Consider the following 11,722-nt stretch of genomic DNA (forward strand, 5'->3'; position numbering starts at 1 on the left):
ATGTCCACTGGAGGCAGGTTTGACTTTGATGACGGGGGGTCGTACTGCGGGGGGTGGGAGCAGGGTAAGGCCCATGGCCGAGGGGTCTGCACGGGTCCCCAGGGTCAGGGCGAGTACGCGGGGGCCTGGAGCCACGGCTTCGAGGTCCTGGGCGTGTACACGTGGCCCAGCGGGAACAGCTACCAGGGCACCTGGGCGCAGGGCAAGCGGCACGGCATCGGAGTGGAGAGCAAGGGCCGCTGGGAGTACAGAGGGGAGTGGACGCAGGGGTTCAAAGGCCGCTACGGGCAGCTGGAGAGCACGGCCAGCGGGGCCCGGTACGAGGGGACGTGGAGCAACGGTCTGCAGGATGGATACGGCACTGAAACCTACTCCGATGGAGGTAAGGCTGCTAAAACTGATTTTCTGCCCCCCCCCCTCACAAAAGGACAGCCCACCTGTCGGAGCCACCGTGCCCTCCCGGCATCCTCCCAGTGCTTTCGTCTTCCCCGCCGACGCCAGTGTAGAGATCAGATTTAGTCGTTACTGGTTTTCCACTAAGTGAATTTCGGGCAGACAGCGGAGCGGCTTGCTGACTGAGCCTGCTGCTGACTTCCACTGTAGCACAGCATAAATGCGGGCTACATAAATAACATGTAGGTCACATCCACAGTCATGGATTGCATTACGGGGCCACGGGCCCAGGGGCCTGAGGGGTCAGAGGGTCCCCTGGGGGGGGGGGCATTCTTTGCACAGTGTGCTGTAATACTTGGTGTAATGTGTGTGCAGAGGAGTGTGAGTGTGGGTCCGCTGTGGCAGGAGTCCGAAAGCCTCTGCTCATCTCCAGCGTTCGGCTCCTGCAGAGCGGCGCGGAGAGACACACAAGACGACGGCAGGGGGACGGAAAAGGACGAAAAGCAGGAGCCAATGATGGCGGCGGGGGACCCGCGTGCCCGCGGTGGGAGGGCTGCCACAGGGACAGGGGCCCCCTCCACGCTGGCCCACGGACCAGCCGTTACTACCACTAGATTATCAGAAAACAACGGACCCGGGCGGCGGGGGTTGAAAGGAGGACGTGCGTGTCTAATATTAGAAATTAAACCATGTTGAATTCTCATCGCTCCTGTTTGGAGACACACGGGTTTATAAAAACATCCCCCGCCCCCGCATCTCCCCCTCTGTGCTGTGAGGTCTCCATGGTAACGGGAGACAGCAGGTCAGCGTGTCACTAGGGACCAGTTCGCCGGCTCTTCCGCTCCCTGATTGGCTCTCTGCTTCCGTCAGTCTCGGGGTTTTTTTTTTTTATGACTTCGGGGGCCTCGTAATCTAGGCCGTTTGATAACGGACGCGCCGCACCGCCCGCCCGCCTCCGAGCACCGCGCAGGACCCGGATGATGGAGATGGAGAGCGAGGTCAGCTAGTGATGCGGGTGGAGCGAGCGCGCGGTGTGTGCGTCGGTGCTGCGCTGCAGGTTTGAGGTGGTTTACCTCCCGGCGCGAGCGGTAACGCTACATCCTTACACCTGCTGCTCTATCACGCGACTTTAAAGAAAAAAAGAAAAAAAAAAGATGGAGAGGAAAACATTAAAAAAAAAAAGACTGCGTCACGCGACAGCTCTGCTTCCCTCTTCCGCTCACGTGGAAGACAGATGAATATAGCACGCACGAGCTGACACATTTTCCACGAACCAATAAATGTGCAGGAGGCTGCGTTTTCTCAAACACACGCACACACGCGCGCGAGACAGGCCTGTCGACACAGCACGTGCTCATTAAAAATGACAACAGACGGTTAATAAAAACATATGATAGGCCACGTAAAGCCTCGCGCGCCTACAGCCGGGTCCGCCGAGCGCGAGACGGTCCCGGTTTTTGTTTCAGCACCGCGGACAGCTCCTGACCCACAAACAGTGAACCAGAGGTACAAGTACCAGTACAACGGCGTAACAATACTCGACTACTGGTAAAAGTATTCAAAATCTTACTTAAGTAAAAGTACAAAAGTATCATCGTCGAATTATTCAAATAAAAAATCTAAAGCAAAGCAAATGTTCTGGAGCAGAAAAGGCTCCTGTGGCCGATTTATGATCATTGTTATTGTCATTATTAAAATGGCCAACAATTCAAACATTATACAGTGAAAACCGGATCAGCAGCACAGAGACAGGGAGAGACTCTCAGCATCCGGGGGCCAGAGGCATCCCAACCTAAGGGTCGGGCCCCTGCACGGGGTCACAAGATAAATCTGAGGGGTCATAAAATGATTAATGAGAGAAGAAAAAACGACTTTCTCCTGCACACATTTCTATTCTTTTTTTCTTTTCTTTAAAAAAAAAGGTTTCTCAAATCTTTGTTTTTGCGAGACATTGGATCATTTAACCTCTTTGGGGCTCAAGCTGTTATTTAAATGAAACCGTCTGAGAAAGTTGACTGTTCCTGTTTCTTCATAATTTTTTCGTCCACAGTTGGGACCCACCGTTAATCTGTAACACTGCGCTGTGTTTTATAAAACCGATCGTATTCTATTTTAGGTCAAATCTCAGCTGTCATATAAAAGGGGTGAAGTAAATATTGCATTTCCTTCTGAAATGTAATGGAGTGGAAGCAGAAAGTCACAGAAGATGGAAATGCTCTTGTTAAGTACTAGTACTCCAACACCTGTACTTATGTGCAGTACCCGAGTAAATGTGCTATGTTACTTTCCACCACTGTGGTAAATCCCGTTCTTAGAGTTTCTGGAGCCTTAGAAACCCAGAGGAAAATAATTGTCCGTAATTAAAATAAACAACGATGGGCTAGGACATAGAGAGGTGGGTTTATTAAATAATAACTATAATAATACAGAGAATAACCTGGAAAAAATGAAGCATTTGAGACTTGAGTGTGGTTGGTCACTGGGTTCGGTTTCAGCACCGCGGACAGCTCCATGTTTTTCCCCCGTCAGTAAACAAGAAGACCAAATGATCCGTACCAGTTTCTGTCTAACAGGAAATGATGTAACACGCGCAACGACGGACATCAATCAACGGCCAGTGCCAATGAAGCTTAACCCCTACTGACTGGTCTGAGTCACTTCACGTGATCCCGTTTTCCGCGTGAAAGCGTTGGTATGGTGGCGGGGAGTTCGGACACGGCTGCCGCCCGGGACCCAGTTCCTCCACCGGGGCTGGGGGCGCACAGTCTAATCTGGACTAAAGACTGAGGGCTAGATGTGACACAAGGTGGGCTACAAGATCAGGTAATAATGCAGCTGCCACCTCCATCGCAACTCCATAAGGTGGTAATATGTCGGTGAAGTCGGTGCCCAGCCCTGCACACTGGAAACATGACAAAATTTAGTACTTTTTATTTTTATTTTTTTAAAAATCCGCTTGATTTTTTTTGTAGTGTGGTGTTGGGTCACACTAGTCTCCCAGAATGCTGTGTACTAAGGAAATGGAGGAGCAGCTGGGAAAAATAAAAAATAAAGCAGAAGGTTTGAGGGTGGTGAAACAGCTCCAGGAACATCTCAGTCAACACGTATTTTGAAAAAAAACAATTGCTTCCTGTTTGTGAAATTGAATCAGTACTTTGATGGATGCGGCACTGATTGATTTCAAGTCACTTTGATCGATTTCAAGTCTTTTATCATTTCCCGTTAGTACCAGAAAAATAAAATGATTTCTTGTCTACTAACTGCAAAACAGTAGCCTACGGAATTAGACTAAGAAACTGGGATACAGCAAGTGGATTCTGGTTTAAGGTGTTCGGAGCCTTGAAAAGGTTCCTGACAGGTTGTAAATGCAGAAAAAAAGTACAATAAATACACACAACAGCCAAGATACTAAGCGAGATGATACACGGTGACCTACACCCTGACATCTAGAAAAAAAGATTTAGCAAAAGTTCAGATAGTATCCTGGAAAAAGGTGTTAACCGCTTAATAGACACCGCCATGTTTGTGCCCAAGCCTGCAAATAATGTACCGAAAATCAAAAGGCTTCTCTTCCCCGACGCGTTTGATTATAGTCATAACCCTGGTCTCCTTTGAAAGGAAACTCTTCAAATTTTACAAGCAAAAAGTCAGAGTGAGGATAAGAGATAGTGAGCAGCAGCTACAGAGGCACAGACATGGTGTGGTAAAAAAAAATTTAAAAAATAAAAGCTTTTAGCCTCATCTATTATTGATTTATTTATTTTACAGAATAAATAAAGGCTGTAGAACCTTTTGTGTGCAAAACACTTTGGAGCCACAGCCGCGAGTCTGGACCAGTCCTGTGTCAACAGCGATGTGAGGATCCTAAAATGCTTTGCACGGAGAGAATCGGGCGACTTGGAGCGTCCAAGGAGCGTGTGATTGGTCGAGGTCGTGTGAAGACCGGGTCCGGTACAGACCGAAACACACCTGAAGTAGCGCTGACAAGGCCGAGGCATCCCACGGGCGGGACGGTGTGTTTTTCAAAGGGTTACACCTTTGAGACTGAGCCTGACCAATAGGGATCGGTTCCAGCACCGGGGACGGCTCCAGGGGCGACCGCACACAGTGACTGTGTCTCGGTTCTCCTCGACGTACTGATAATACACAGCATTGACTACACATACTCCTGGTGTTCAGGGTTGAACTGTTGTTTGGAGCGAAAAAAGTAAATCAGCTTTTACATTTTTAACTAACATGGAAGGAAGCAAAAAAAAACGTTCGATGTCATCCTCCGTGTGTGTTGTCACATTGTGGGACTCTAATGTCCGTCAACACTTCAACCCAGAGAGAAGTCAAAAATAAGGTTTCTGGAGTTTAAAATCCCCAAGGTCTATACTTTGAGTAACAGAGAAGATACCACCCCCTTGCCCTCTGAACGTCATAGATGGGCTTGTGATCGTCTTTGGATTCTGTCCACAATCTGTTTTATTCAGAATCAATTTTACGATAGGTTTCAAAAACCGCCAGAGCCGGTGCTGTGACTTTAGCGCGTGTCTTTAAAAACCTAGCCACGTATCCAAGCATTGCTTTAACCTGTCATGATGGATTTACTGCTTGGTGTTGACTTGGACTGTACAAAAAGCCAGAGAAGTCCTGGACATCGCGGGTTTAGGGTTTAGAATCCGGGTTCGGTGCTCCGTGGGTCAGGCCACTTCAACTTAAAACAACAGTACATCTAAAAACAGTTAGTGACGTGAACGTATAAATGTAGAAATTAAGCAAATAAACCATTTATGCACCTTTTTTTTGAACTGATGAAAAACCCTACAATTATCGCTCTCAATGTTTCTAGCCATCTGCTTTTTTGGCGCACTGCGATGTGCGTGACCTTTAGCCTCGGTGCAGCTCAGCATGATCCTCTTTTACAGCCGCCGACAAACAAAATGAGACGTATCCGTCTGTGTCGACGCCTCCCGCCAGGGTTCGCGCCGTCTGCATTTTGAATCTGCGATTTTCCTAAATTTGTGTCTTCATTATAGAGAGCAGATTTTCTGTGCGAGACTCGGAAACAGGCCCGAAAACGGGCCTCCCTCGTGTGTAGAGACACAGGAGCAAGAGGTCGAGAGAAACCGCCGTCGTCGGAGTTCCAGCGTTTACTGTGTAAATGAATAAATATATGAAATGTGCCTTTGGTTCACCTTGTGCTCGCGGCGGGAAAACAAAACCTCAGAAATACGAAATGTCGTTTTGGCCCTTGTCATGAATTTAAGGGAACCGTTATTCTCAGTGGTGGCAAGTAACTAAGTACATTTACTCAAATTCTGAGGTACTTTTTGTGTATTTCTGTTCTATGCTAACATTGTACTTTTTACTTCACCCGGTTACTTAATTACTTTAGTTACTAGTTATTTTGCAGATATGCGGATAGGATATGAACTATAATAAACAAATAATTTATGATGTATTATTATAGGTTATCATAAGATAATATAAGACTATATATTATTTCCTCCAGGGGGAAATTCACAGGCTACCCAGCAGGATATTAAGTAATTAAAACTATCCTTCCGCATGACGTACACATTGATACATTAATAATTATCATACAATAACGTAATAGAATACAATATTCTGAAATGGTCCATTCTGCATAAGAAGTACTTAAAGTACTTTGGCACTTTAAGTATATTTTGATGCTGATACCTATGTACCTTTACTTTTGAACGCAGGACTTTTACTTGTAACAGAGTATTTTTACATTGTGGTATTTTTCTAATTTTACTTAAGTGAAAGATCTGAGTAATGATTCCACCACTGGTTTTCCCGACTACACCAGCAGAAAGACAAGTATAGAAAAAACTACAGAGAATAGCCTTGAAAATGTTCAACATTTTGAGACTTTCTTTCTTAAAGTAAAGATCAATGTGAACGTCAGTTCACTGCGGCAGCGAATGGCACAAACCCCTGTACTGACCCAGTAACGAGATGGTTTTCTCCTCACAGCTGCAACTCGCCGAGCAGCGAGTCTCAGTGTCACTAAAGCTGCTTCGCTCCGAGAATAAGTGTTTGAACTGAAGGGGTATCCACCGCATTCCTCAGTCCTAAACTGCTTCACCCTGAAACTGATCTGCAACCTGCGTGAAGTTCGTCTCATTTCTGAGCCAAACCATGCACCGACGGCACTGCAGAGCCTGTCGGCGATCCACGAATGTGTTGGACGGGGGCAACACCCGCCGTTACGTCACTTCCAAGAAAGTAATCACCACATTCCTTTAAAAGCTGCAGTTATACTGTTACGGCCCCGTGTGTTCCCGACCCTCCAGCGGAGCAGAGCTGCTGTAGACATCACTAATGCCACTGGCATTTAGCCACATGTGAAGCATAAATGCAAACCAGCAGGAAAAGCCCGGCAGGGTGAGGCAACGTGAAACATCTACGACTGTGAAACTGATTTATTTGTGTTCAGCGCTAATTTAGAGCTAATCAATTATCGTACAGTAGCATTCTTGCTTTGTCAGAGCCATTCACCAAGAAGCCAAGTGCCGTTCCTCTTTAACATGTGATATTTGCTTGGTCTGACATTAAATGAACTTATGAACGTGACGAGAATATTCTGTCGACTGCTGCTGTTGTTATATGTCAAGTCGAGTTTTGCCTGACGATGAATTATAACGGTCACAGTGACAAACTTATCACCCAACTGCAGCTCCCCTCAGCTCGACCGAGCACTTTAGCTTCTTTTAGCTCATTGTTTTGGTCTCACAGCCCAATATATTACTGTTGTGGTTCACTCTCACTGCTCTCATGGCCTAGTTTACATTAGCACCAGGCAGCTGTTTTCACAGAAAAAGATCTAAAACCCCAGTTTGCACCAACTGCACCGGAGCTACATTTATTAACGGCAGCACATGTAGATCAACAAGAAATCCACATTACGTTTGTGGAAAATGTAATCAGGTTGTAATCACGTTTTCTACAAAGCATATTTGCCGTTGCAGTTTAGTTAGAAATGTTATTTCCAGGACACAGGGTGAACATAGTGGAGCATTTGGCAGCTAAAGAGCCAGATGTTTCCCTCCCTGGTGGCGACCAGAACCCGAGCTAAAAGAGAGGGAGCACTGGACTTGGATTCATCACAAACACTACTCCAGATGAATCAGCATGTTGCTCTGTAACTGCTAGAAGTGTAAATAAGCAATTGCTTGCTGACAGGTTCGCCATAATTTTACAAGGTAAATGCTGCATTTATATTTTTCTGTTGCCCTGACGTAGCCAAAGACATTGGTTTGAGCTGCTTTCATGAAGTGAAGACGGGTCGTCAGGCATGACGATCGAACCTAAATGAGCTGCTTGAGTTTAATGCAGTTTTGTTTTGACTATGTCAATATACTTTGGATTTTGGCTTTTAATGTTAACAGCGTTGTTAATGTTATGTTCTGTTAACATTAACAGCAGATTATAAATCCAAGACCACAAATTACTCATGAGTTGTTTTTTTTCTCTCCATGACACTGTCGGGAGCCATAGGAAATAGGCCAATAGGCCAAAAGCATGAAGGGCTTTCAACATATGGCACCTAGTTGTAATGATGACTCAAGGCATGCAGGGATTAAAGTTCAAAGTGATGATCTGTCAATTTGGGCTGAGCACAGAAAAAAAGCATGTTATAAGTCTGAACATGACATACTATGCAATTAAACTCTAATGGACTCTCATGGACATTTTTCACTGTTTTCTGACGATTTTGAAACCAATCGATTCACTGAGAGCCCTCCATTCAGTCACCTTGCATTTCGATGAGTGAGTCGGTCGTGTCGGGACCGGATTGTACGGAGGAAGCGTAGACAGCTGTTAGAATAAAACTCTCCGGTTTCGTCAGCAGGAACGTCTGCTCCGAGCTCTCCCTTAAATGAAACTGACAAGCCGCAGGTTGAACGGGAGGCTGTCGGGTTTCCTGCCCAGAAAGATGAACCTCTAGATCTGATTTACTCCTTGTTCTGACCACCTAAGGGATCTGAAGAGAGGGTGGAGGGCTTGAGATGTCGACATCTCCCTACAGCAGACCTGCTTTGTTTCAAAGTTTCTCCAGGGAGCCCTGGTCTGGGTGTTGACTGCAGTTTATTTTTTCGTCGGTGTCGATGGAGAGGAGGGTGGGAACCTCTGTGGTTGACGGATTTAAATTTGTGTCTATAGAACGAGGTTTTATTCCTGATCATTTTCAGAAGTTTTGAAGAAGATTCACGAGGAGGATTTTAGAGTTGCAAGCCTGCTTTTATGTTTTACACATGTTGAAACTGTCAAACTATTGGCTCACACACAGAGAGTCCTTTCTTCCCGTGCTGTAGTAAATTGGTTTGCCTTCCACATACCCCCCCTCGGTCTAATCTTCAAAATCTTACACAGCTCAGGCATAAAGATCCACTCGATAAACACTACTGCTTGGCCAGTTTTTAGAAGGAACATAGGTACTTTTCAGTAATCCAGGAAATGCCAAATATCTGTTGTTATTCTGAGTTTGTTTCGAGTGTCTCTCTGGTTTATTTTCACAGCTTTAACATTGCGCCAATAAGATTTTATTCCTGTGTAGCTACCACACAAACCTTTACACACAGGAATTATAAATACATCTGTTGCTTGGCACACAGTTGTTTGAATTTTTTTAGGCCGAGAGAAGGAAACAAATTAGCACAAGTATAATTTTTAAAGAGCTAAGACATAAAACGCCAGTGATAATATAACATCGACACAGCTATGCAGTACAATACAAGAGTCCCTGCATTCATTCCGTACCCTTGTGAAGCTTTTAATGGTGAACTTGTGTTAAAGTTTATGGCAATTTTGAGGCTGTAACTTGTAGCTTTAATGAAAAAAATAAGGCAAAAATAAGAATAATGATGAAAAATGACACACGCTGGATCTGAAGCCGTGAGGTGTGGCGAGGCAAAACTAGGCCCTGTGCCAACTGGAGTTTACTGATTGCTTCAGTCAGAACAGTGTAATAACCAGGCTCAAAGAGCCTTCACAGCCGTGCCACATGTCCAACCACGTCTTTGAAATTCTAGGGACAGAGAGACCAACAGAGCTACTTATGCGCGGTGCAGCTTAGGGCTATTTTCTAACATATTTAACTTTCAAGCTGCAGTGGAACAGTAGAAACAGGTGCTAGCAACATAACTGAAACATTTTAGTCTACAGCCATGCTAGTGACTCTCTGAGGCTAGAGTTGGCCACAGGTCTGGTTTTAGATAACTGCCAACATCACTGCTAACGTGCAATCAATGACAATGCCAAAAGGCTGGGGGCTAGCATGTTTACCATCTTTACCATTTTGGCTTAGCATGTTAGCATGCTAACATTCGCAAATTAGCACTGAACAGAAAGTACAGCTGAGGCTAATGGGAATGTCATTAGTTTTGAAGTTATGTGGTCATAAACCAAAGTTTCTTTTAACCTTTTAACCTTCTTTTAACAAGTCAATAGCTGTTGAGGTATTTCACTCAAAGATGCAAATGTCAACCTCAAGGTGGCGCTAGGGGAGAGGTCAGAGCATCACCAAAGACCTTAGGCTTCATCCTCCGGGGACCATGAATGTTTGTACAAAATTTCATGGCAATCCATCCAAAGTTGTTTTAGATATTTCAGTCTGGACCAAGGTAGCATGGTTAAAAGCAAGGATTAAACTCCCATAAGCATCTGTCACATTTCTTTGTCTTTAAGGAACCTACCAAGGCCAGTGGCTGGGTGGGATGCGTCATGGCTATGGCGTGCGGCAGAGTGTACCGTACGGCATGGCGGCCGTCATCCTCTTCCCTCTGCGAACATCCATAAACTCCCTCCGCTCCGAGCACAGCCACGGCCCTCCGGCTGTGCTGGACGACGGCACCATCACCACGCCCACAGACGGGGTGGTGGCCGGGCTGGCCGGGAGCCCGGTGGGCCGAGGCGGGTTCGCTCTGACGGCTCCGAGTGAAGCCGAACGTCAGAGGAAAAGAAAAGGCCGTTTCCGCCAGTCCATCCTGAGCGGCCTCAAGCTGCGACGCTCCGAGTCCAAAAGCTCTCTGGCCAGTCAGCTCAGCAAGCAGAGCTCCTTCTGCAGCGAGGCCGGCATGAGCACCGTCAGCTCTGCTGCATCTGACATCCACTCCAACGCCAGTGAGAGCGAGCAGGGCGCCCCCGTGGACGCCACTGTCACAGAAATGTATGCTGGCGAGTGGCGGAGCGACCAGAGGGCCGGCTGGGGCGTTAGTCGGCGCTCAGACGGCCTTCACTACGCAGGTGAATGGGCAGGGAACAAGAGGCACGGATATGGCTGCACCACCTTCCCCGATGGCACCAAGGAGGAAGGAAAGTACAAGCAGAATGTGCTGGTGAGCGGAAAACGCAAGAACCTGATTCCACTGAGGGCCAGTAAAATCAGAGAGAAGGTGGACCGAGCTGTTGAAGCTGCTGAGAAGGCTGCAGACATCGCCAAGCAGAAAGCAGAGATTGCCATGTCAAGGTGAGATATCACCTTTAAAGGCTCTGAAAACATGTTTCTCCATCAGCTTGTTGCCACAACCATCGAGGTCCTTCATGTACTCACCGTTTTCTGCCACCTTTACGGTAGGTTTTGGTTGTTTCACGTGACAGATTACCGAATTTCTGTTTTTTCTCACCGGTTTGGAGTGGGCAGTGCCGGGGGCAGGAAAAGGTGACGTCACAAACTTCTGTGCACCAATCAGAATTTAGCAACAGCTAAAACAAAATGTAACAACCCTTGCGGTGTTGTTAGTTATGTCACTGGTACTCTCAATCAGATCTGATCAAACCCACCAACCCAGTTTTGAGTGTAAACCTTGTGGTAAGTGGCTGCTTCCATGTACTAGTATTTGTGTACTTTACAAGTCTTACACGTGTGATGCTAAAATGACAAAGTCGCAGTCACGCTATTTCATGTAAAACTGCAACTAATTATTTTCCTTATCGATTAGTCTCCTGATCATTTTCTTGATTAATTGGTTTGTAAAATTTTAAAAAGAGGGACGCCTTCACAATGCTTGTTTCGTCCAACCAGTCGTCCAAACCTCATAATTGTTAAAAATAGATCCAAATAATTAAAACATTGTAAAGGAAAAACACCAAATCCTCACATCTGATAAACTGGAACCGTGGAATGTTGGATACTTTTACATGAAAAATAACTTCAACACTTGTCAAAATAGTTGCAGATGAATTTTCTGTCAATTAGCTAATCCATTAATCATTTCAGATGTACTTTTGTATATTGTCAGGTACTGTAGTTTAGTTTTCAACACAACCTTGTATTTTATGAGCGCTTTAAATGTTTGCGATGCAAAAATCTCAATTT

At 45.9% G+C, this 11,722-nt stretch overlaps 1 protein-coding gene across 4 annotated transcripts in view; it reads left to right on the forward strand.

Moving 5' to 3' along the window:
• jph3a (junctophilin 3a) overlaps positions 1-11,722 on the forward strand; it is a 16,401-nt gene continuing 4,679 nt past the window's right edge. For all 4 annotated transcript variants that reach the window (XM_040131997.1, XM_040131988.1, XM_040132007.1 and 1 more), the window contains exons 1-2: positions 1-382; positions 10,093-10,873. In XM_040131997.1, coding sequence (XP_039987931.1) covers positions 1-382; positions 10,093-10,873 — 1,163 coding nt within the window. The remainder of the gene's footprint in view (positions 383-10,092; positions 10,874-11,722) is intronic.

This window comes from Xiphias gladius, chromosome 1 (assembly GCF_016859285.1).
Source record: "Xiphias gladius isolate SHS-SW01 ecotype Sanya breed wild chromosome 1, ASM1685928v1, whole genome shotgun sequence".
Classification (NCBI taxonomy): Eukaryota; Metazoa; Chordata; class Actinopteri; order Istiophoriformes; family Xiphiidae; genus Xiphias; species Xiphias gladius.